This window comes from Amphibalanus amphitrite, unplaced genomic scaffold (assembly GCF_019059575.1).
Source record: "Amphibalanus amphitrite isolate SeventyFive unplaced genomic scaffold, NRLGWU_Aamphi_draft 000501F_arrow, whole genome shotgun sequence".
Taxonomy (NCBI): domain Eukaryota; kingdom Metazoa; phylum Arthropoda; class Thecostraca; order Balanomorpha; family Balanidae; genus Amphibalanus; species Amphibalanus amphitrite.
In genome coordinates, this window is record NW_024881995.1 from 395489 (window position 1) to 418913 (window position 23425).

At 44.8% G+C, this 23425-nt stretch overlaps 1 protein-coding gene across 6 annotated transcripts; it reads left to right on the plus strand.

Annotated features, from left to right (window-relative positions):
* Window positions 1–21843, plus strand: LOC122392784. Of its 6 annotated transcripts, none has more exons than XM_043388052.1 (10): window positions 1–18; window positions 8256–8363; window positions 12664–12797; window positions 13045–13213; window positions 13666–13839; window positions 14570–14714; window positions 18091–18241; window positions 18649–18863; window positions 19067–19181; window positions 21100–21843. In XM_043388052.1, exons 4-10 carry the CDS (start codon window positions 13089–13091, stop codon window positions 21441–21443), a joined length of 1269 nt encoding a protein of 422 aa, XP_043243987.1. In that variant the 5' UTR covers window positions 1–18; window positions 8256–8363; window positions 12664–12797; window positions 13045–13088; the 3' UTR covers window positions 21444–21843. The 6 variants fall into 6 exon arrangements, 5 of the variants coding, with proteins under 5 accessions (XP_043243987.1, XP_043243989.1, XP_043243986.1 ...); XM_043388054.1 differs by lacking the exon at window positions 1–18 and adding an exon at window positions 2667–2684; XM_043388051.1 differs by lacking the exon at window positions 1–18 and adding an exon at window positions 2932–2963.
* The last annotated feature ends 1582 nt before the right edge of the window (window positions 21844–23425 follow it).

A 23425-nucleotide genomic window follows, 5' to 3' on the forward strand; every position in this document is an offset into this window, starting at 1 on the left:
TCGTGCGGGTCTCTGATGGTGAGTAAGGTGTTGCCAGATATAAATTTGATGTAATTATGCTTCTGTGTTGTATGCCTTGAATTTTGTCAATCGATTCATCTTTATTCGGTGCTAGTGATAACCGTGATGATGCAATGAATGTTGTGTGAATGAGGGACAGCATTATGACCACCAACTGTATCTTAGCAAAATATAGGTTAAAATATAGGAATTCTATAGGTTATTACTGAGGTTACTAGGTTGCTGTAGATTATACTTTGATACAGCCCTCTAATTATTTAATTGCACATGAATAAGGTGGCCCAGTAAGACAAACCCGACAACTATGTCTAAGGACAACTCTAGTAAGATCTGTCTAACGCATTTCAGGTGGCCTTGCAGTCATAGGATAACCTTTATTGGGCAAAAACTGCCCATTTTTGTTCACCTAAAAATATTTTTTATTTAAAATTTCTTTACGTTCTTTCCTGTTCAGTGAAAGTTGAAATGGGCATCATTTTCTGAAATTTATTGGTAGGGTCCCAAATGATAATTTTTGCAACATTGAAGCATGGGAGTTGCAACTTGTCACATTCTCAAAATGACTGGTGAGAGTCAATTTAATTCAGGAAACAGGTTAACTCCCCTGGTTCCACCAGTGTATAGCTGGAATGGAACTTGCATATAAAGGCAATCATTTAAGTATTCGGTTCCAAGGTACAGGGGTGGCAGAAGGTGAAGCACAACAGGGGAATGTGCCACACAAAATTGTGGCTGGGGCACCTGGGTCGAAATTTCCAATAGTACCTTACCTTTCCGCTGTGGCTAGATTAGTTATATCTATTGATTAATGTTAACCAATGGTGTTAACTTCAATAACCACCTAAAATAGCCAGAAAATTTACACCTAAGCCAAATTATGAACACTGATGGGTATAGGCACATAGCTCGGACAAAATATAACCAAACCTAACCTAACCAGACCTAACCTAATCTTACCTAACCTAACCTAAACTAACAAAACCTAACCTAAACTTACCAAAAATACACCTACAACCTACATTGGCAACCGAAAGCTACTTGTGCCGTTATTGAAAGTAGACTAAATTAACTAATAACAGGAAAATCAGCATTTAATTAGCTTTTTGATGTTTGCAAATAACTAACAATGATATTTCACATCGAAAAACACCTATACTATACCTACATTTTTACTAATGTTGGAACAGGTACCGTTGGAACTTTTCAGTGACACCCGACATTTCAAGAAGAGCATATGGAATGGAAGATGAGTTACCGCATTATTGCAGATAAAATTGTTAACATTGATTTTCTTCTATGGGGGTTTCAATTCTTGGGGATGCTTTTCTATGCGAGAATTAGATATTTACTTTGCCCTTACATCCTGAGGTGCCTTCCGCCAGTGGCCCGGGAACGTTTGAAAAGTTGAGGGGGCAGGTTAAAAAGTTGAGGGGGCAAAAGTTAAAACTCAAAAGTTCTATATTTCTTTCTTTCCATGCAACGCCATAAGGCTAATGTTGAATTTTCCCGAAAGTTGGAGGGGCGCTGCCCCTCCAGTCCAAAAGTGGGAGGGGCAAATGCACCTGCTGTCCCTCCTCTTCCCAGGCCTATGCCTTCTGCTGCTGCAGCTTAGACATGTAGTTTAACTACCCACTGACTAAGAATGCAGTTCACATTGCCTTACTTTAATGGATCACAAGGTGAAACTCTTGATTATCACTTGTCTAGATATTAAGTAATCCAGATACTTTTGATATCGATCAATAGAGCAGCTCACACTTAGTGTGTGCTGTAAAATCTGACATGGGAGATGTGTTAGGCAAGGGAAAAGCAAATATTTTAGGCCCACCCCACTTCAGTTGGGAAAACAGTAATATGTTCCTTTTTTTAAAGCTTCTAGCAGGGGCGACGCCACGGTGCAACGTCTGGAGGGGACATTGACCATTTTGGAGGGGACGAGGACCATTTCAAGTCGATTCTTTCCATGCAACGCCATAGGCGTAATGTTAAAATTTTTAAACAGTGGAGGGGACGAGATCCCCTCCATCCCCCCCCCCCTGTGGCGACGCCCTTGGCTTCTAGGGTGGCCACTAAAAACTTACATTCCGAAGTGAACTTCGGCTCACTTCGGCTAGTGCAGAGGCGGGCAGAGGCATTCAGCGTTATGCGTCATGTAGCCACTTCGTCATATCCCGGACGTCACAGATCAGCTTTCGTAGCCGCCGTTTCTAGTCGGAATGTAAATTGGCGGAAATGGCCAAGATAGGCCAAGGTGAAGGAGTTTATGCCCTGGTTTATGGCGGGCAGCATTTTTGGAAATCTAGAATAAAAATTACGATTTTTTATTTGAAACAAATAATGTGGGTTACATTGTAGGTTTTTGGGCAAGTCACTGTAGTATGAATCAACAAATTATCTTCCAAAAATAGCAAGAATGCAAAGCTCTCCGGGTTACCTTGGCCGTTTTTCCGCCTATTATATATGGGCTATCTCGGCATTTTCGACACTACCGCGGGTAACTACTGGCCGCATGACCGGAGATAGGCCTGTTTATCTTTAAGAATCAGTAAAAAAGGAGATTTGTTTGTACAGTGGCTTGCAAAATTAATTTTTGATAAGTAAATCCCTGGCCTAAGACCTATCCCTTTTCGCAACTAGCGAGTAGACCGCATCATCAAACATCCGTAGGTTGTAGTTTAGATATAGTTAGGTTAGGTAAGGTTCTGTTAAGTCTGGTTTAAATATGTTTATTAGTCCCATTTTACTGTTTACACGACATTTAATAGTATATTTCATAGTTTTACTGATATTTCCTTTTTGGTCTTATGACGTCATTATTGCCCACACATTGCATATGTAGTATTTTTCTTTTGTGAGTCATTTCATCCTTGATTAGGCGCGCATTATTGGCATGACCCCGTTACGAGAAGATTTCAATTTTTGTCGATTTTTATAGATTTTAGGTGAGTTAGTTATCAAAGTGTTTAATTTTTGATGTTCTGTGAATAATTGAAAGCCATCAAAGTGTGATCTAATGCACTGAAAGCCATAGGTGTGGGAACAGGGGGGGGGGGACGGCCGGGCCATGGCCCACCCACCTTTCAGCTACGTTACAATCAGATCGGATACTCAGCTCGACTTGCCCCTCCCCCCCCCCACACACTTCTCAAAACGTTCCTACACCTATGCTGAAAGCCATTTTTGGAGGGTGGTGTTATTTTCCAAAATTTGACAAGGCCTTTTCCGTCCCGATTTATGGAAGTTTCATCCCTATTTTTGGAAAATGCCCTTCTATTTTTGGAAGAGCATACTAAAAAAATGGAAGCTTCCAAAAATGAAACAGATGGCCACTGCCACTGTTTACCCAACTGATTTCCAGTCTGCAAAACATGGCAGGGAGCTCGACAAGATTTTCAGGGCAGACAAAATCCTGCCCCGAATCAGAATGCTGAGTCCAGGGGTAGCCCAATTCCTGCCCCTAATGATGCAAATAATGTAATGATATAATGATGTAGGAAGCAATGAGAAGCTGAGAAAATCACTTCCGTCAATTTTTTAAACTTCTGCACCAGATTTTCCTGCTTCTGCCCCAGTATTCCGGAAACCTGCCCCTATTTCTGCCCCGACCTGCGGTGTCTGCCCAGACAAGATCTCGTCGAAGAATGCCACATTTTGCAGACTGGACCAGGACTGATTTAGTGTGGTGATCACCCAGCTATATCACTATTGTTAGCAGGATGATTGGTGTACCTACCTATGTATGGATGGATGTATGGATCAACTTCATGATTTGCCAGCTGATTTGGTTATCAGTATTGTGATCAGCCAGCTGACAGCCTTTTCAAAAAGTTGTTCAGCCAGCTGACTGCATAATCAGCTGGCTCAGGGGCGGAATCGGCTGTGCTATAGCGCCGTGCAGGGCTATAACAGCGTGCGCAGAACGCAGGGCACTGTGAACAGGGCAGCCGTGAAAAGACACCTGAGGTCCGAGCGGTCGGCGTCCGGTAACTGAATAATTTTAGATGTTCCTATGTAACTGGTGCTCTTTATCTTCTTTTAGTTCATTTTAACCTTTTAACCCTGTTTACGTAGCTGCGTGTGAATGTTTACTCATGTCTTATTTTGTGACGTGCGGAAGTGAAAAGCCACACTTTTGAGTGGACCTTTTGTGAATAAATATCTATATCTATATCTATATCATTTTCATGATAAACCATAGGGCTGTTCGGGTGCTGCAAAATATTTTGCGCGACTGTGACATCACACTTGTATGATGTCACTGCCCATCCAGTCGAGCAAAATCTTTCGCAGAACGCACCGAACACCTCCTCAACATATTTTGCGCGAGACAATCGTGCCGCTCCATTCCAGCAAGCAGCGACGTAATAACTAATGAAAAACTTCACCAACCCATTTCCAATTTATGCACCGACAAAATAACACCAAACACTGTATAAATTCACTAGTTAACACTGCACACTTCGCCACTGTACGTTGTCTGCGCCAAGTCTGCACCACTTTTGCCTCCTGCATCCTGAAATTTTAGGATGCGCGAAGCTGAAAGATTTTGCAGATGCCCATGTCACACATGTGACGTCATACGGTGGTGGGCGGAGCATAAGGCCTGAAAGGTCCCTACTGCGCATGCATGCTGCAAAATTTTACAATAGGATGCGCGGGCCGAACAGCCCTCATCATGGAGGGCATCTTTTCCTTATCATGTTTTTGATTGTTTGGGATCTGGCTACAGGTGACATAACCTTTGTGAAATTTTGTGATTTTCCAAAAGTGCTGCAAAATAGGCGTAAAATGATCACATTTGTGATTAATCACATTTGTGATTTCCTCCCCGTAGTTTGCCCAACTGAATCATAAGTCATAACAGGCTTTCCTCTTTTCAGGCAACTGTAGAAGTGGTTCTGCGTTGTACAGTTCCATTATGTCTGTTTTCTTCTAGCTCAATTGCTTTGTTTTGTCAGCATATCAATAACCACTTCAAGGATAAATCTGAGAACTGCAACTTATTTCTCTGTCCGCGTTGTACAAAAGGGTTCACAACTGGATGTTACTGGCTGAGACATTATGAAAGAACCCATGCTGTCAAGCAAAGTACGTCACAGTCGCACAAAGAGAAAGGAAGGCAAAGTCTGGAGGAGGCACCTTCAATCAGTACTCATTGTCAGGAAGAAGCTGAGGTTGAGACTGAGGCCTGGTGCTTGGATGATCAGGGTGAGAAAGGCTCTACAGCAAAAACTGAAGACAGTAGCCGGGAGAAAATAGCACGTTTCTTGCTTCGATTGCAATGTGAGCATGGGATGTCACGGGCTGCAACATCTTTCGTGGCTAGTGAGATAGGAGAAATCGTCGACACCGCTCTTAAGGAGCAGAATGCGAGCAGAGCATCAAAGTCGTCTTCAGTTAAGCAGGCTTGTGAAGAGTTTGCAAGCGAGTATAAATTGAGCAAATTCTGCCATGAGGAGCTCTGCTACATTGCACCTACGACTCAGATCCTTACCACAGGGGGTGGTGAATTCCAATCCAGCTATCAGTATGTGGATGTCAAGAAACAGCTGACAAGTCTCTTGGAAAATGGCAGGCTGGAAAACTGCAAACGGGACAGATTGGTCAAGCTTGTGCTCTACTTTGATGAATTTGGTGTGTGTAACCCTCTGCGGAAGAAAGCATCTGATTATAGTCTGGGTGGTTGCTATTTTGCGGTCGATGAGGGCTTGTCAATGTCGGTGCTGAGTGACATTCATCTCCTCCTACTATGTCCTACAAAGCTCACCAAGCTTCATGGTTTGAACACAGTCATGAAGCCTGTGACAGATTCCCTGTGTGACCTCTTGAACAATGGCCTGGATACTTGTGGCACTCATTTTGATATCAAAGTGGAGTTTGTGTGTGGTGACAACCTGGGAGTGCATAAGATGGCGGGCTTCCAGGAATCATTTTCGTCAGGGCAGCGACCATGCCGAACATGCCACGCCACAAATGAGGACTTTGGTACAAAGCTCACAGAGCAAGAGCTGACCCTTCGTACTGAGGAGGAGTACCAAGAAGAGCTGAGCATGTGTGAGAATGGAAACAATGAGGAATCACGAAAAGCATTTGGTATCAAGTCAAAATATGTGTTTGATGAGCTGAAAGACTTTAAGGTCACAGAGATGTTTCCACCAGATATCGCGCACGATCTGTTTGAAAGTGGCGTAGTCAATCATTCCTTGGCTCTGGTGCTATCATACCTGATTTTTCAAATCAAACTCTTCACATTCGCCTCAGTTCAAAAGGCTATGAAATCCTTCTCATATGCGAGAGTCGACAAAGCGAACACTCCTCCCATGCTTCAAGCAAAGGGGCGCAAAGTGCTCGTCAAAGGCACTTTCAGTCAGTGCTGGACTTTCCTCCGAGTTCTCCCTTTCATGATCGGTCCACTGGTCCCACCAGATCAAAAGGCGTGGCTTCTTGTGACCGGTTTGCTTTCTCTTGTACAACTCATTTGTGCTCCACGTATGGACGGTGAAATTCTTGTAAGAATGCAACCTTCAGTAGAGCAGTGGCTGCGTGAGTTCTGTGGAATGTTCCCGGACTTCAAAATCAAGCCGAAGTTCCACTACTTATTACATTACCGGCACTGGGCAGCACAAATTGGTTCCTTGAGGAAAGCTTGGACTATGCTTTTTGAAGCCAAACACCAGCAGTTCAAGATCTACGCATCTCGAGCACACAACACCAAGAACATTTGTAAAACCCTGGCAGTGCGACACCAAGAAGCGGTAGCTGCATGCGAAGGAAAGCAAAAGAAGATGATGGGGAAGGAATGCAAGCCATGCCTAGTTACAGGTGCATTCGGATGGGAGGTGGATGACCGAGCTACGTACACCAAGATGGCAGTGCTTGCGGGACAGAAGTACTGCGTCGATGATGTGCTGATCGTGAGAAACCCGGCTGCTTCAAGCTCAGAGAGCTGTGATCTTCTTCGCGTAGCATATTTTCAGTTTGATGCAGTAAACCATGTCAAAATCATCGGTGACGTCTTGAGGGCGCTTTCGTTTGATGAGCACTATATGGCATACCGTGTGACTAAGGGCGAGATGATGATGATCCCTTCTGCTTGGATTTTTGACCCCACTCCGCTGGCTACTTATTCAGTGCAGACCGCAAAATACGTGCCCCTCAGGTACCAGATACCAGGTCTCCGAATCACCTCTGAAAGGTGAGTAATCTGTGCATTTTGCTTCAATTTGAAGTATCAGATTTACTGCGAACTCGCGACTGCTTGTATTGAGCAGTATTGCAGCTATTTGCTTCGCTGTTATGGCTATTGTGAGTGCAAACTTACACTCACTCGGGTCTTACACTGGCTCTGATATCTGACAGGTAGCTGGCGGCCAGTTATGTGGCTTCCACGCGTCCATGGGGGTGAAACTATTGCATGAACGCACGTGCACACACCGCCCCTATATCTCGGGAACGGATGAGGCGATTGTGCTCAAATTTGCTACGAAGGTAGAGACTGATCCGACATGCAGCTTCGACAACACTGGGGGCGTCACTGCACGTGCTTACCCCACCTCCTTCGAGCCGGGTCTTGGCTTGAATAGATTCGAGGTTAATTGCTGAATCTTTTTTGAGGATGGAGATGCTAGTTCGGAGCATTGTGTTACATATGATGATGAAGATGATTAGCCAGATGCTCATTATTTAGGATCAAAATTGATAGAATAGTTGTATTACGTTTCACCCACGGGGCTTCTTCGGATACATATGACAAACATATGTATCCGAAGAAGCCCCGTGGGTGAAACGTAATACAACTATTCTATCAATTTTGATCCTAAATAATGAGCATCTGGCTAATCATCTTCATCATCATAATTGCTGAATCTCCAGTCGTTAACTTCTATCCGACATGACGCGTGTAAAATACTCTGCAAAACCTCTCTTTTGCTCGGTCGTGCACCGCCCAGAAGGCGTTATATGGTTATAAAACGTCGTTTTCAGCGTTCTGGATGACATTCAGAATCGGCATTGTCTCAGCTTTTCAAATAAGCTATGTCTGTCTTTTAGGATTGGGATACCCGATGTTATCCAACCACCCGTGAAGTGAGCTGTGCAACCCACGTGTCTAATGTGTGCGTAAATAGTAAACCATGTGCTGTTTCGCTTGCTGTTTCACCCACTCCATGGCTATCGATGATTTTAGGACATTGTAGTTAGATAATTAATGTAACCACTTGTCATATTTTTTTCAGCGGTCAACGATGAAGGCGCTAGTAAACCATCAAAGTGCTGCGAGCGTCTTCGAATTCGAGTCTGTCCTGGACCTTGTTCAAAAGGTTCGAGCGTTCTTCGGTCTGCAGGTTAGTTTATTGTTTGTTTGTTTGTTTGTTTGTTTGTTTTTTTGGAAGAGTGACGGAATAATTTTAGTTAACGGTGGGACTCAATGTCGTGTTTCAAGTAAAAGGCTGAAATAACGTTTTTTTTTTTTTTGCTCACAGACCTTAAAATATAGTACCTAATAGTATTTTGTACTATATTTTAAGGTCTGTGAGCAAAAAAGTCCATATTATGGAAAGTATAATACAGCGGCCTCCGTAAAACAATACCATTTGGAGAAAATTTAATGCAGTGTCCCAAAATTACAATTTACTTGGGTGTCAGAGTGGAAAATTCGAAACCTTAAAGGCCAATAAGAGTGGAAAATTAGAAACAAAATGTGGGATATTAACTCAGTAAATGAGGAAAGCGGCACTGATTCTCAAGGAAGTTTAATATTACATCGCTGGAGTTAGGGGTTTTCCACTCACTTATGCCAAAGAGACATTTGAGAGTGGAAAATTCACTTTGAAAATCAAAAGTGAGAGTGGAAAATTATTCACCCTTGGGTGTCATCTCCCGCCCAAACCAACAAATTTTGAGACACTGAATTTTAAAAAAAAAATTATTTACACAATTTGTTTAAGGTAATGCAAAGCCATATACCTACGTAAACCATAATGTTAAGCTGCTGAACGAGGCTCAGATTGAAAATAGGCTGATGTGTTGGAAATACATAGTCTATCTCAAATGCAACATCAACCATTTACAGCAGCTGTTGTCAGTAGTCTAACAGGAAAGAGAAGAGTGCAACCAAAGGCTCTATGATTATGCGTAATGATTGAGTATGAAAATGTCGGATGTGTTTGCCTATCATTTCCATCCCCCTCTCCACCTTGGAGCGACTAATGTGTGTGGTCTACTCCCGACCTGGCTACGAATGAGGTACACTCGGGGGCAGATTGATGTTCCACAACTCTTTATCCACCGGGTTCCTATGGCTCAGCATTGGCAGCAGCCGCCTGGTACCGGTAGACTGTGCCGCTTCACTTACTTGTCAAGCGGCACAGCCTACCCACCTGTATGACACCGGTCTGGGTCGGTGGCTGGAAGGCGATGTGGGCCGCCTGTGACGTCAGCGCAGCGGTGAGGGCCGAGCCCGGAGGCATGGCTCGGGTCGGCGCGGCGCGGCGGCTGGCGAGGACTGGGGAGTGAGGTGGGGTGGGAGCACGGACATCGCGTGGGTGGGCGAGTGTAGTTAACTTTCGCGTCTCAAGGCGCCAATTATTCTACCTAACAATTGTGCTAAAGCAGTTGTTAAAATGTCCTATCCCCAAGACAGCGCCTATCATCATACTTGCAATGCACATTACGACACACTTAAAGGAAATAGTTCACTTTCACGAAATTATTTTTTTTGCAATGGATTTATGATTTTTTATGTTCAAAATGATCAGCAAAGAAAATAAAACCTATTTATAGCAAAAGATTATTTTCTATATTTTGATATAGGAAGAACTTTTCAGTTTCTGTAAGGCACAGGCGATCCAGTATGAAAAGAGCATGGGTCCCGAAAATTCTTCAGAAACTAGAGAAATCATCGCGGCCACCGGCAGTTGGGCGATCTGCTGCTGCTGAATGTCCTTATTGATCAGTACGAGAATTTCTCTAGAGTTCTCGTAGATAATTTCTCTAGTTTCTGAAGAATTTTCGGTACCCATGCTCTTTTCATACTGGATGCGAATATATGCAAGGCACACATCCTCAACGCAAGACACCTTTTTCGGGACGAGAAATAGAATATCTTTGCCTAGGGTGATCGTTGGGCTGTAAAAGCTCCTGATTTATGCTCGTCTCAGCCCAGGCTACGGAACTGCTATTCCAGTTCAAAACCCATGTTAAAAAGTGAACTATTTCCTTTAAGCGTGGCAATGGGACAGCCGATAGAACTTATGTCACTCGTGCATCGAGGTGCGGAGCTATATTTTGTATAACATATTAGTATTAAGGCTTTGATTGAGCAGATTGGTGTCTATTGTTTCGCACGGCAATCGTCCAGAGACGTGGGAACTGGGGGTTATGAGTAGTGCCGCAGCCAACGCTCCAATTTAAAGCGATTATTACTGTTGCTCTAATATGTGGTCGCAGCCTCCAATAGCAAACCGTTCCAACTAGGAGCCAAAAAGTCGGCCATTCAGGGGGGTTCGAACCGGGCTTCTCCCACCGGCCAATTCACGACACGAGCGTTCATCCACTGAGCTACCGAGAATGGTCCTCGTCTGCACAAAACAAAATGACATTCACCCGCTGACCGCCAATGACAGTATTGTGACATTTGATCGCGTTTGACCGCGGCGGGTGGTCGCTGGTTTCGGCAGCTCAGTGGATACAGGCTAGCGTCGTGGGGTGACCGGTTGGAGAAACCCGGTTCGAACCGTCCCAGGTGCGCGACTTATTTGTTCCTAGATGGAACGGTTTGCTATTGGTGGCTGCGACCACACATTAGAGGAACATAAGAGTTGGGACGCCGCGCTATCCAAAAACCCCAGTTCCCACGTCTCTGGACGATTGCTGTGCGAAATAATAGACACCAAATGAGCTCAATCAAGGCCTTAACCCGCGTCCTGCTGGGGGGGGGGTGTTTGAACACCCCCCTTGTGGTTTTTCGCGAATATCTCAAAAACGGCGGCGCGGAGCGCCGCCGTTTTTGGTACACCTTATCATACATCAATTCTACACATGTTGTGAAAATTTCAGACCAAGGTCATTCAAGGTCAGGTCACCAGGTCACTTGAAGTGACCTCACCTCATAAAAAGTTTCAATGTCTGTCATAGCTACACCGAGTGACCGATCGCTTTGAAACTTTCAGCGATTGCTAAGAGCAATAGCATGTACAAAATGTATATCACAGAATTTTGATATCGATGACCTAAGGTCAGGTCAATTTTGCGACCTCCCCATTATAAGTCAATGGGAGAAAATTGAGATGCGCCTCTTTTGGATGAAACACATTATAAACACTCCCAAACACTGAATTACAAGTGGTTTAGACACACTGAACATGTAAATGGTGTCCGTGACCCCTGTTTATGCCCTGAGGTCATCTTAGGTCACGAATGGTATCTAACAGTTTTTCGCAAATAACTTTTGATAGAGGCATGCTAGAGCGATGAAAACGCCTTAGATGTGTTCAGCTCGACGATACGGATCGACTGATATGCAACATGACCCTTTCCGGTCAGGTCATGACCTTGACCTGAGGTCAAATTTTCAAGTTGACCTTTCAAGGTCAAATTATAGTTCATTCGATGCGTCTTGACGAGAGGAACACGATGCCGGTAAAAGTAAGCTCGTACAAGGCTTGGGTCAAAAGTTATTGCAGAAAAACTGTTTCCGAAAAAATCGGCTATTTTTGCAGTTTTTGCCCCCTGCAGGCAAAACCGTTGACGTTAGGTCAAATCTGAGAGAATTACTCAGAAAGGGCGTTAATAGGGCTATCGAATGCGCTTTTCCGCGGCGCTGTAGCTCTATTGGTTCCCGAGTTATGCGTTGGCTTCTTGGAAATTTTCGACATTCGACCTGGAAATCGGCGAAATTTTGCCTTCAATGACCTTTGGTGACCTGACCTTTGACCTGACCAAAAAATTGACCGAAGTAATTTCCTCATTATTTTTGACGCTCTTTCGAACGCCGCCTTCCGCGTATCGCTACGTGGCCCAGGAGCCGAGTTAGAAGGGGGGGTGTTCAAACACCCCCCCCCCCCAGCAGGGCGTGGAAATCCAGGACCCCCAGCCGGGCGCGGGTTAATACATATCTGTTAAAAACAATGTAGCTCCGCAACTCGATGCACGTGTGATATAAATTATATCGGCTGTCCCAATGTCACGTTTAAGTGTGTCGTAATGTGCATGGCAAGTATGATGATAGGCGCTGTCTTGGGGATAGGACATTTTAACAACTGCTTTAGCACAATTGTTAGGTAGAATAATTGGCGCCTTGAGACGCGAAAGTTAACTACACTCGCTCAGCCGCGCGATGGTCCGTGCTCCCACCCCACCTCACTCCCCAGCCCTCGCCAGCCGCCGCGCCGCGCCGACCCGAGCCATCCCTCCGGGCTCTGCCCTCACCGCTGCGCTGCGTCACAGGCGGCCCACATCGCCTTACATCCACCGACCCAGACCGGTGGCATACGGTGTGGGTAGGCTGTGCCGCTTGACAAGTAAGTGAAGCGGCACAGTCTACCGGTACCAGGCGGCTGCTGCCAATGCTGAGCCATAGGAACCCGGTGGATAAAGAGTTGTGGAACATCAATCTGCCCCCGAGTGTACATGTTTTGTCCCCAGGGTGGCGAGTGGGATCTGGAGATCTATGATGACGACTGGTCCTCGTGGGTCCTGCTGAATGAGGAAGATGCGATAACTGGTGTTCGGCCTCGCATCAGGACCGTCATGCGTGGCGATCTGGTTGTTCTTGAAAGGTAGGACATCGATCTCTGTTAAGTTAGGTTGTTTTGAGAAATAAAATGTTGCTTATGCAGAATGCAGTTATAAAACTCTAAAAGAAAAAAAACGCCCATCATCATTTGCAACTGAATTTGCTCAGTTGCGTTCGTAAGTATTGAACAAGCTCGGCCTATGAATGTTTGCGTAGTTGGAAATTGTCCTGAAAAAAAATGTTATCCTAATCTGGTATTGTATCAAACATCTTCTCTCATCCATTTTCAGCACTGGGACGACATCCACTTCGTCAGTGGTGGTTTCGCAGCTGGATGCACCGGAGCCTCCAAGTTCCAACGTCGCCCGAACTCCGTCGATCAGGGGAAGACGCAGAGATCCGGCCGAAGTCGGGAAGCGACGCTCTGGCCGAATCTCAACAAACCGCAGGAGTGTCTCGGTGAGTCTGTCAGGCTGACTTTGTATTTATGCGTTTGGAATTAAACCTTTCAGCGCTTGTTTAATCGGGTGTGTCGAGTTTTCATCGTTATTTCTACATTTATTTTAATCGAATGAACCACAGGCCTCTATAAACCTCAAGAGTTCTATGAATGAATCTGTATGAAAAGTTACGTAATTTTATATATTTGTTAGTAGATCGACAGTCTTCCTTCCCGCGGATCGCTGCGCCGAACCGTGCCACCCAATCCCAGCTTGTCCACCAGTTTGGTTGCCTGTTGCCAAAATGCTCCTCAGACAGGTGACCACTGGCACTGACATCTATTCCGATCGCGAGGATAGACTATACTGCGCCGCGGCAAGACTTCGACTGTGGTGACTAGGCGCAGTAGTCGGTCTCTGGTGCGGCGACCCACCAGTTACTAATGCCATTTCGGTTCGTTTTCTTCGCAGGATGGATACTATGGAAGTCCTGGATGCCATGGAAGTGATCCGGTTTGACGACAGCCAGCTGAGACCTGGACTCCTCGAAAAGCTTCGAAGCAAAAAGCCCGGCTCACCTCTGACCAGGACGGAGTGGAGCGAAGTGACGACAGTCATCGTGACGTTCGAGAAAGCTTGTAACAGGTATCATCCCCGTAGACAACGTGGTGTTGTTGTAGCGCGGGTTGAGGACATTGAAGTTAACATAAAATACTATTATCATGCATTTTTTGGTACATTTTTTATTCAGCCCTAGCCGTAACCCGCGCCGGGCCGGTACTCCATTTGTAACACAGCGGGCCGCGGGGCAGGGGGTTTACACCCCCCGTCTAACTCGACTCCTGAGCATCGTTGAGACAAGCGATAGGCGGCGTTCGAAAGAGCGTTAAAAACCAGTAGGAAAGTATTTTGGTCATTTTTTGGTCAGACCAAAAACTAGGTCACCAGAGGTCACCGAGGAAAAAATGTTCTTTTTTGCTTTTGATAGTTTTTCTTCAATAACTTTTGATCCAGAAAAGATAGAGGCATAATTCGCACGCCATTGTTCTCAGCTCGTCAAGGCGCGTTGAATGATATATAATATGACCTCAAAAGGTCAAGTTGAAAGTTGACCTCAGGGCAAGGTTCATCTCATTCGATGCGCATTGACGAGACAAACACAATAATCGTCGAACGGAGTTTATCTCAATTCAATCAAAAGTTATTGCACAAAAACCGCTTGTGACCTCAGGTGACCTCGGATGACCCAGTGACACCTTCCTGCCTTCCACCTTTATGTCGGTTTTACTGTCTCGTGTGGTGTGCTTTCATGTTTACATATTTCCTTTAAATGATGTCTTATGTCTATGCCTTGCCCTGAAAACTCCTGTTCTAGCGTCTCCAAGTCGTTAAGCTCTCCCATGCCCTTTCTTTTTCCAAGCGTCCTGAACCTTACTCATGCTCGGTACATGGAGCTGGCTGACCGCGCCCTTGTTCAATGGCCGGCGCTGCACTTTGGGTGCAGCCCGAAACAGGCACTGGTAAGCACTTATTGCCAGCCCCCGTTCACGAGCTTCAGAATTCCTTTACCGTGACGTCATCACGGCGCATGAATTTTCCTTCACCCATAGAAATGCATGCAAAGCATGGTGTGTTTCAGGCGGGCTAAGGAGAAATCTAAGGCCTACATGTGTTCAAAAGACGTACCACTAAGCCAATGGATTCGTCTCATTACGATAAATGGGGTTGAAATCGAAAAAATCGGCCTATATTTGACTAAAATGGGCCTATCAAATGGTCCTTGCAACTCATAATGAAGGATTTCCTCTGCGTTAAAAAAAATTGTTTCTTGTGATTTTTATCAGCTACAGGGGAAATCCTTCATAATTGCTACCAGATTACTACCATATTCCCTGGCATTTCTGTTGCGCATTGCCTCACAAATCAGAGTTTTGTGAAGTTTATATTAATTTAATTGTCATATTTCGACTGATTTTGGCGATTTTCAATTATTTCAACGCAGCATGGATCAGATAGCTCTCATAGTTTGCTGAAGAATCTGGCTTTTGCTTGGTTATTTTCAAGTTATCTGTGATTTGGTGCGCCGTGATCGTAGCATTATACAAATTACCTATATCAACTTTAAAAATTGAATCAACTTTTGAAGTGAAGTTCACATGAAAAATCAAAAGTTCAAGCATAATAATTGTTTAAACATAATGATGCAACATGTGTCTCCCAGATGGAACTTATATTTCAATTAAAAACTGAAAATGGAAAACAGAAGATGGATCTGCGGAGTTACTGAGATCACAAGGTGCTCTTTATTGTTGGTAATTGAAGATGTTGAGAGAACTTGTGAAACTGCATACCAGTCCTGACTTGCTTGATTGTTTAAAACTATTTTAATTCTCATAATTGTGTAATGTGTAGTGACTGTGCACAATGCGCAGCACATGCGCGCAGAAATGTGCAGGTGGCTGGTAGGTGGGTTAAACTTCGGAGATGCGAATTTGGATGTCAGTTATAAAATTAATGGTTATGCCTTGTAGAGTAAGCTCTGCTGTTTTTTGTAATTGTCTTTTTTATAATTGTAACCTACAATGCTGTTAGTTTCATTTTTATTTATTTTGCACTTGTTCATGCATGAATGGCTAAGTTTGGGGTGTTTATTCAACCCTGACTGCTCAAGTTTTTCAAAGGCACATGACACAGTACGGCTAGATCAGCTGGTACCTACCTGTTGACTATTTTTGTTTTTGGTGGTGATGTGTTTGCTGTTTGTCTTTTGCAAGGTGGTCAATGAAATAAAATAATGCATTATTTTGGAATGTTTCCTTGACAGAAGCCAGGAGCCGGATTGATGTGTGCTGGTGAATGAGATGGTTCAAAAGCATTATCTGATGTTTTTCAATGTGCATAAGCCATAACATCCCTTTCATACCCTGAAGTTTTAATAGCTTCTCAGTCTCTGTCATTTTCCTGAAATATTGGTGTACAGTAGATAAGAGATATCAGTACCTTCTCAGAGGTACCTGCCTTCTGCTGGATGAATATTTAATTGGTTGGACGAAATGGACAGGTAGCCTTATGATAATGTAATGTGAAATCTTATTTCTATAAAACTTTGAAAATGAAGTTCTAATTATTCATATGTGCATACATTTTTGATGACTAAGAAAGTTTTCCACAAGAGTAGAAAATGTGGGAAAGTCTATCAAATAACACATTCTGAAGGCTCAATGCTGACAGAGTGCTGCCTCAAAGAATAACTGACTTGCTGGGTTACGAATATTTCTTTATTTTAATCTTCAAATGTAATGTACAATACATTGCAGTGAAATAACAAAATAGTGCAGTAAAATAGCATTGGCGACGATCAAACAACACGTGCGCCATTGATGTCTGCAAAAATTGCTACCAGATTGCTACCAAATCCGTGACGTCACCACGGCGCCTTTATTTCCCTAGTGAACCAGCCTGAGTAGTAAAGTAATCTTGCTTATTGCGTTGCTGTTTGATTCCATCAACTAATAGAAAATGACATCGGTCCAGGTCCGGGACAGTTCGTGAACTTATCTAATCGAACTCAGCTGAATATACTGAACGGAGGCACTTAGTCACCATGTCCTGAATTGGAAAATAGGTAATTGAACTGAACCTCAAGTAAAGTCGATCTGAATGAACTGAACTGAAGCGTTTGCGAACTGCTCCGGCCCTGGATCTGGCCATACTTGTATGTATATTCAGGGCTGCGGAGTCGACCAAATTTTAGCGACTCCGACTCCGACTACGACTCCGTCTTGAAAAAATCGACTCCGACTCCAACTCCGACTCCGACCCGCCCTACTTTGACATACCTACATGACCAATGTTTCTAAATATGGGCGGCTTCTTCGCACTGGTTTAAATGCGGAACAATAGTGGTTAATTTGGAATTAAACTAAACTTCACTTCAAAATTAGTTTTCAAGTTTATTTCCTAACCCGCGCTGGGGTGGAGGTTTGAACCACTTTCGCCTTTGGGGTAAGGTGGGAGTCAGAATGACCTCCCCCACTCCCTGTCCGTTCAACTTGAAATCCAAGAGGACTAGAAAGACGAGACAAAAGCAAACGAAAGCTCGTAATGAATACTTGCGAAAGTGCTCTTTGGACATTGCCAGATAAATGTCCCTGTATGTCGGAAATTATATGGGCTATATAGCCACAAAGAGAATAATTCAACAGCTCTTGCGACCCTATTCAACCGTTTTGCATTCAGTTAACGGTTCGGGCTCCGAATGTCTTGTAAGGTCAGCTTGTAAGGTCAATATGTTGGTCAACATCGCGACAGAGAAGGAAAATATTAAAAATGTGCTGAAACCGACTCCGACTCCGGCCCGGAGTCGGAGTCGGTGAAAAATTATCGACTCCGACTCCGACTCCGGCCAAAACTACCGACTCCGGTCGACTCCGACTCCGACTCCGACTCCGCAGCACTGGATATATGCATAATTATCCATGTATGTATGTATGTATGTGCTATACTATGAAGTATATGTTTGTATGTATGTAAATATGTATGTCTGCATGTGAGGGTTGCAGAGTCAATGTGTTTTTGAGTGACTCCGATTCCGATTCCGACCCTTCGGAATTGTCTCCGACTCCGGAATCAACTCTCACTTGATGACTAGTTAAAGTCAGCATCACAAACGCATAAGGATCAGCTTCATGTGCTTGAAATGCGTGCCTTATATGGTATTGGCAAAGGACAAAGGTTATAAAGTCTACGAGTAATTACGGAGTCGAAGTACCATTTAGTTCAGCCTCCGTGTGAACCATGCATTGCCTCTATATACCAGCTGCAGTGGATGTTGAACGCCCTTAACGTTACATCTACCCTTGGGTTGTAATTTATGCACTGCTTTTCCTGTCTCAGTCGCAGGTCAAAGCAAAAATACAATGGGGCGTAAGGAATGAGAAGCGACGAGACGACGGAAGTGATGCCGAACTCCAAGCGTCATCAAAGAGGTTGTCACGCGGAAAAACATTCAAGGGATCGCGATATGAAGGATTCGAAGGCTACAAGGGTAAGCATTGTGCATTGTGAAATGCAAGACAGCGATGTAGTATGATGTAGTACATGTGACTGATAAGCGACTAGTGGTGAATATTTTGCCCTTCTGCAAGCTTTGCATTGCATATATTAAAGGTAGTGTGCCACTTTGCATTGGCCATATGAAGTTATTGGCATGGGCGAAGAGAGCGGTCTCTCTCTCTCTCTCTCTCTCTCTCTCTCTCTCTCTCTCTCTCTCTCTCTCTCTCTCTCTCTCTCTCTCTCTCTCTCTCTCGCTCTCTCGCTCGCTCTCGCTCTCTCTCTCTCTCTCTCTCTCTCTCTCTCTCTCTCTCTCTCTCTCTCTCTCTCTCTCTCTCTCTCTCCCTCCTCCCCCTCCTCCTCCCCCGCTGGCTCTAACATTTCGTATGAACATTTCGACAGAGTACCTTCCGCCTATGCCGGAGGAAGACGTTCAGCATCTGAGAAACCGCCTCTTGAAGCATCTACACGAGGCTAACCTGACGAGCGAAGGCAAAGCTGAGCGAGAGGCCCTGATCAACTCGACGTTCGCAGACAGGCGCAGGCATGTGGTGACGCTCCACACCAGCATGCGCAAGCTTTTGGAGCTGTATCCAATCTTGCGGAACCCAGACGAAGTAAGTACTAAGTATGCCTTGGAAGTTGTAAAATTGTCATTATATTCCTACTCTCTAATTCCATAAAATGTCCCCTGTGTGTTGCATCGTTTCGGCTTTTATTCGTCGCCCACCATAGCTTTCTGACGTTTTCTCATCCATGGAGGATTCTATAATATGACTTAACTGTCCTCTAATTATATTGTTGATACCGGTTGTTCCAGATCTGGCGTGAGCTGGCCAAACTGGAGGGGGAGACGGAGTCGTCTAAGCTTGGTGACTACAGGCGGCGCCTGAGCGACTTTCTCGCCGCCATCCAACTGATCACAGAATGTCAAGGTAAATACGGTAAACCATTCACGTCAACTATTGCCCCCCCCCCCCCCCCCATTACGACCATGCAAGATTGCTGCCGAACTACTAACCTATGGGCGACGTGAGACACGTCTCTGCTCATTACTTTCAAATATCTATATTACTATTTGAGGAGGGTGCGTCTGTCCGTTACCGAGGTCCCGACTTGGTGGTGCTTTGCGTGGACTACAGGCCAGACCGTTCCACCTAGCGCGGTGAAATTTGCACAACTTATAGATCAAGGATGCGTGACGTGCCTTTGAGGGGTCTGGGCTCGATCGGATTGATAGGGAGCGCGTGGCGCGTGCTCAAAAAGTGCAAATTCGCGTCATAGACTTTACATGTATAAATCGGCGTGCGAAATCGGGCGAAAACGGCTAATTTTGGCCGACACGGGTCCAGTTCCCGTGCAATATCTTGGTGACCAGGGGTCCGACCGGCACGGGGAAAACAGCATCGTGTACAGAATTGAACGGGCTATTGAATGGTGTGCAATGCAGAGGATAGCACGCGCCACGTGCACCGGAGAGGGCACTTTTATTTGAAAAATTGCGGTTTTTGAGGGATTTTGGAATTAATTTTATTTTTAGGTGACCGTTAAATGGAGCGAGTTGAATCAACACCTATTTGCAAGAGAAAGGTACCGCCTCTCATATAAAAATTGTGAAAAGCTGATTGATCCAAATCAAGGTGGTGCAAATCACAGGAGAAAATGGTGTTTGTCAATTTTGTGCCACTTTATTAATCACACGGGGTTTGCTGCATAACCTGATACCTTTGGCAATTGAATATGGTATCATTGGATAGAGCATTCAATTCTGTCCAATATTCACTCTTCATTTTTGCATGATTAGCAACAGTATCCTTAAAAATGTAAATGTTCCAAACCATTACATTGTCATTTTTAGCGAAATTCATCGATGGCCCTCAAAAGACTTCACGCCAGTTTTCGAATCATTCTAAAGTAGAACGCATGATAATACGACGCGGGCACCTCGATGCGATGTATCTTTTTGTTTTCTTACAAAATGCTTGGCCGTCAAAAAGCAATCAAACGAAATGGATATCTACAAACCAAATCGATACAGACCAACCCAATACCCACGGGTCAAAAATCCCCCCTTCGCGTTGCGGAGCACGCGGGTAACCCTAGTATACTCTGTTCCGTTTCAAGTTTGCAGCTGAGGTGCCCTGCTGAAGGCAGTGCGTGATTTCTGTATATACAGCTCTTGCATTTTAAGACCAAATTCTTGAGCGGAGGAGCGATCTGCCGAAGAAACTCCGACTGCAAGCTTGATATGGAACAGACTATAGTACCTAGCAGATGAATGAAAACTAAATTCAAAATACTACTCTGACTTGTGTCGTGTGCTTTGTCTGTGCATTGTTTATCCTTGTTTTCAAAACGGTCTTGACTAGTTAGGTTTAAGCGTGCAAATTACTCTGTGACGCCTGTTTCTCTTGCTCGCTCTTTCATCGCCCATGAGGTGGCTCACGGCTGTTTATTTGATCGAATTAACAGTGATATGGTCAAAAGCAGCCAGCTAGTTCAGTATGCGTTTCATAAACGTGACACCTCTTGGGCTCGTTCGTTCATCGCCGAACAGGTGTTATACTGACATTTGTGCTGTTATACTTCAGCGACCTTTATTGGATTGGCGAATCACTTGATCCTTGACCTGACGACCAGACCAGTTTTCACATGACCAGGTGAAAACTGACCCTCCCCCCCCAAAAAAATAGATATCAAAATTTGTGTTGTTAGCGGCATGGTCTCGAAATTCGAGGCCTTGGTGGCATTTTATACGATATCCGTGAGATCGGAAGAACTCAAGCAGCTAGCAAGTAGCAGTGTTATACTGTTAGAGGTAAATATCAGTCTGAAAATTTACCTCTATTTCAGACACCGACTGCGTGGAGTCTCTCCTCTACTACCTAGACGCGAACCCCGAGGACATCTTTGAGGGATCAGGAAGCGCGCCGCACTACCAGGTCAACGACGACGGGTCCATCGGCCTTTTCGTCGAGGGGGTCTGCTTGACAAGGTCGGTGGACCGGAGCAGCAAGGCTGATCTCCTGCTTCTGTGGGCAGCGATTTTCCCAGTGTTCAACCAGAAGTGTCCCGTGTCTAAGGCTAAGAACGCTCTGATATTTATCACGGTGAACATCTTTGAAAAGGGGGGCAACCAAACTCTTTCCAACCGTGTCCTGGGACGAGTCCAGCGTCTCAAGCAGCTCTGTGCGTAGCTCTGTGAGTAGCTTAGAACGGAACCTGAGAACGGAACGCCTTTGCCGCTCGGCTGTTAACACTTTCAAACCGTGTGACACGTCCAGCGTCTCGAGCAGCTCTGTGAGTAGCTGAGCACAGAACTTGATAACGGAATGTCTTTTCCGCTCGGCAGTTAACCCTTCGAACCGCGCCCTGGGACATGTCCAGAGTCTCAAGCATCTCTGTGCGTAGCTCTGTGCCTATAGCTTAGAACGTAACTTTAGAACGGAGCGCCTTTGCCGCTCGGCAGTTTCCTACAGAAGATTACTTTTTTAGGTTCATTTTTAGTACAATAAGAGAAATATTACTGTATGCAGTTGTAAGCTTGCTGAAAGGAGCTTGAATGCAGTTTTGAATAAACATGTTTGATGAGTTTAATTCGATTCGTTTTTTTTTTTGGGGGGGGGGGGCTGTGAAAAGAGGTGACTAACACGCACATTAGTTAAGTTACACGCCTGTTCTAAAAAATGCAATTAGTTTATTAATACGCACAGCTTAGTTAGCTAACACACAATATGTGTGTTTTGCGTACACGCATATAGCTATAGTGAAAAGTGGCCGTGTGACAAACACATGTGTTACCTAACACGTCTGTAGTTATTAACAAAACACACCGATGATAGTCAATAAACACGCTTACACGGCTTATCTTAGTAACCTGGCAAATATTCGAAAACTAGGAGGTGTGTTTCAAAACACGCTATTCAACCTTTTGCGTGTAATTGAAAACACACTTAGTCATGAAATGCGTGTTTTGCTTACACGCCTATGGTTAGTGAAAAGTGGCCGGATAACTAACTAGTTGGTAAACTTTTTTTACAGTGTATACTGAATTGGTACACTGTATGCCACACCATGGCTGGTAGCCATTGCATGGCAATTGGCAAAACTGGATCAAAGTATATGATCTGATCAATTGCACAGCTATGAGGTACAGCTATTAGCCATCTCATCCAAATCATGTGGAAAACAACAAAAACAAAAGCTGTTAAGTTGTCCTTTCTCCTACTCCCCTGCAGCAGTTGGTCTGATTTGTATCATAACTGGCTTAACTGTTTCATTCCAGTCCTGCTCCTGGAGTAGAAACCTCACTCAGCGAACATCCCGCCTCGTCCGAACCCCAACCGAGCCAGCACCGAGTCTCAACCAGCGACGATTCCTCTAAAAACGCCGCCGCTCCTGAACTGCAGTCCTCGTCTTCGTCCCAGCTCAGCATGCCTGGAGCTACAGCCAACATTGCCACTGCCTCCGTCACGCCACAGCCCCAATCCTCGTCTCAACCGTCTGGCATCAAAGACAGCTTGCTGAGCCAATGCAATCAGCCTCCTGCACAATCAATTCCAAAAATGACCACCCCAAGTGGAAGGACCTTTGGCTTTGTTGGGGCTTGGTACAGTGCATATCCTTGGATAACTTATGATGCTGAAAAGGGGAAAATCTTGTGCGTGATCTGTCAGAAGTTCGAAAAGCTGCACCCGGAAAAACCATGCACCAAGACGTCCTTCACCAAGACTGGTTTTGGAAATTTGAAAAGCCGTAATCGCCACGCCATATGTGGAAGGCTTTTGGTGTCAATACATACATACATACATACAAATTGGAAGGATGGGGCAAGACTTTTGAGAGGACACAATGTCTCGGATTATCACAAGGATGCTTTAGCTAGCCTGCTCAACAACCGAGAGTCCGTAGCTGCCCTAGTGTCTACGGTGGCTGCGAAATCTCAGGCTCAGGCCCAGGAAGCCCTGATGAAGATCGTGACAAGTGTCATGTTCTTGGGCCAACAGGGACTTGCACTGAGGGGCCATGAGGGGGAAGGGGGAAATCTTTCAGAGTTGTTGAGGCTCCGTGCCGATGATTCGTGTACCCTAAAAACGTGGCTTAAGCGATCCAACCCATACACAGGGGCCGAGGTCCAGAACGAGCCATGGGTGGAGCTTTTCCAGGGAAGTTGGTGGGG

Excerpts from the sequence above, each read along its gene's own strand:
- LOC122392784 (XM_043388052.1), top strand. The coding sequence starts at position 13,089 with ATGCACCGGAGCCTCCAAGTTCCAACGTCGCCCGAACTCCGTCGATCA. Across the intron at positions 14,715-18,090 it reads GCAGCCCGAAACAGGCACTG|TCGCAGGTCAAAGCAAAAAT; the intron begins GTAAGCACTTAT and ends TTCCTGTCTCAG. Across the intron at positions 19,182-21,099 it reads ACTGATCACAGAATGTCAAG|ACACCGACTGCGTGGAGTCT; the intron begins GTAAATACGGTA and ends CCTCTATTTCAG.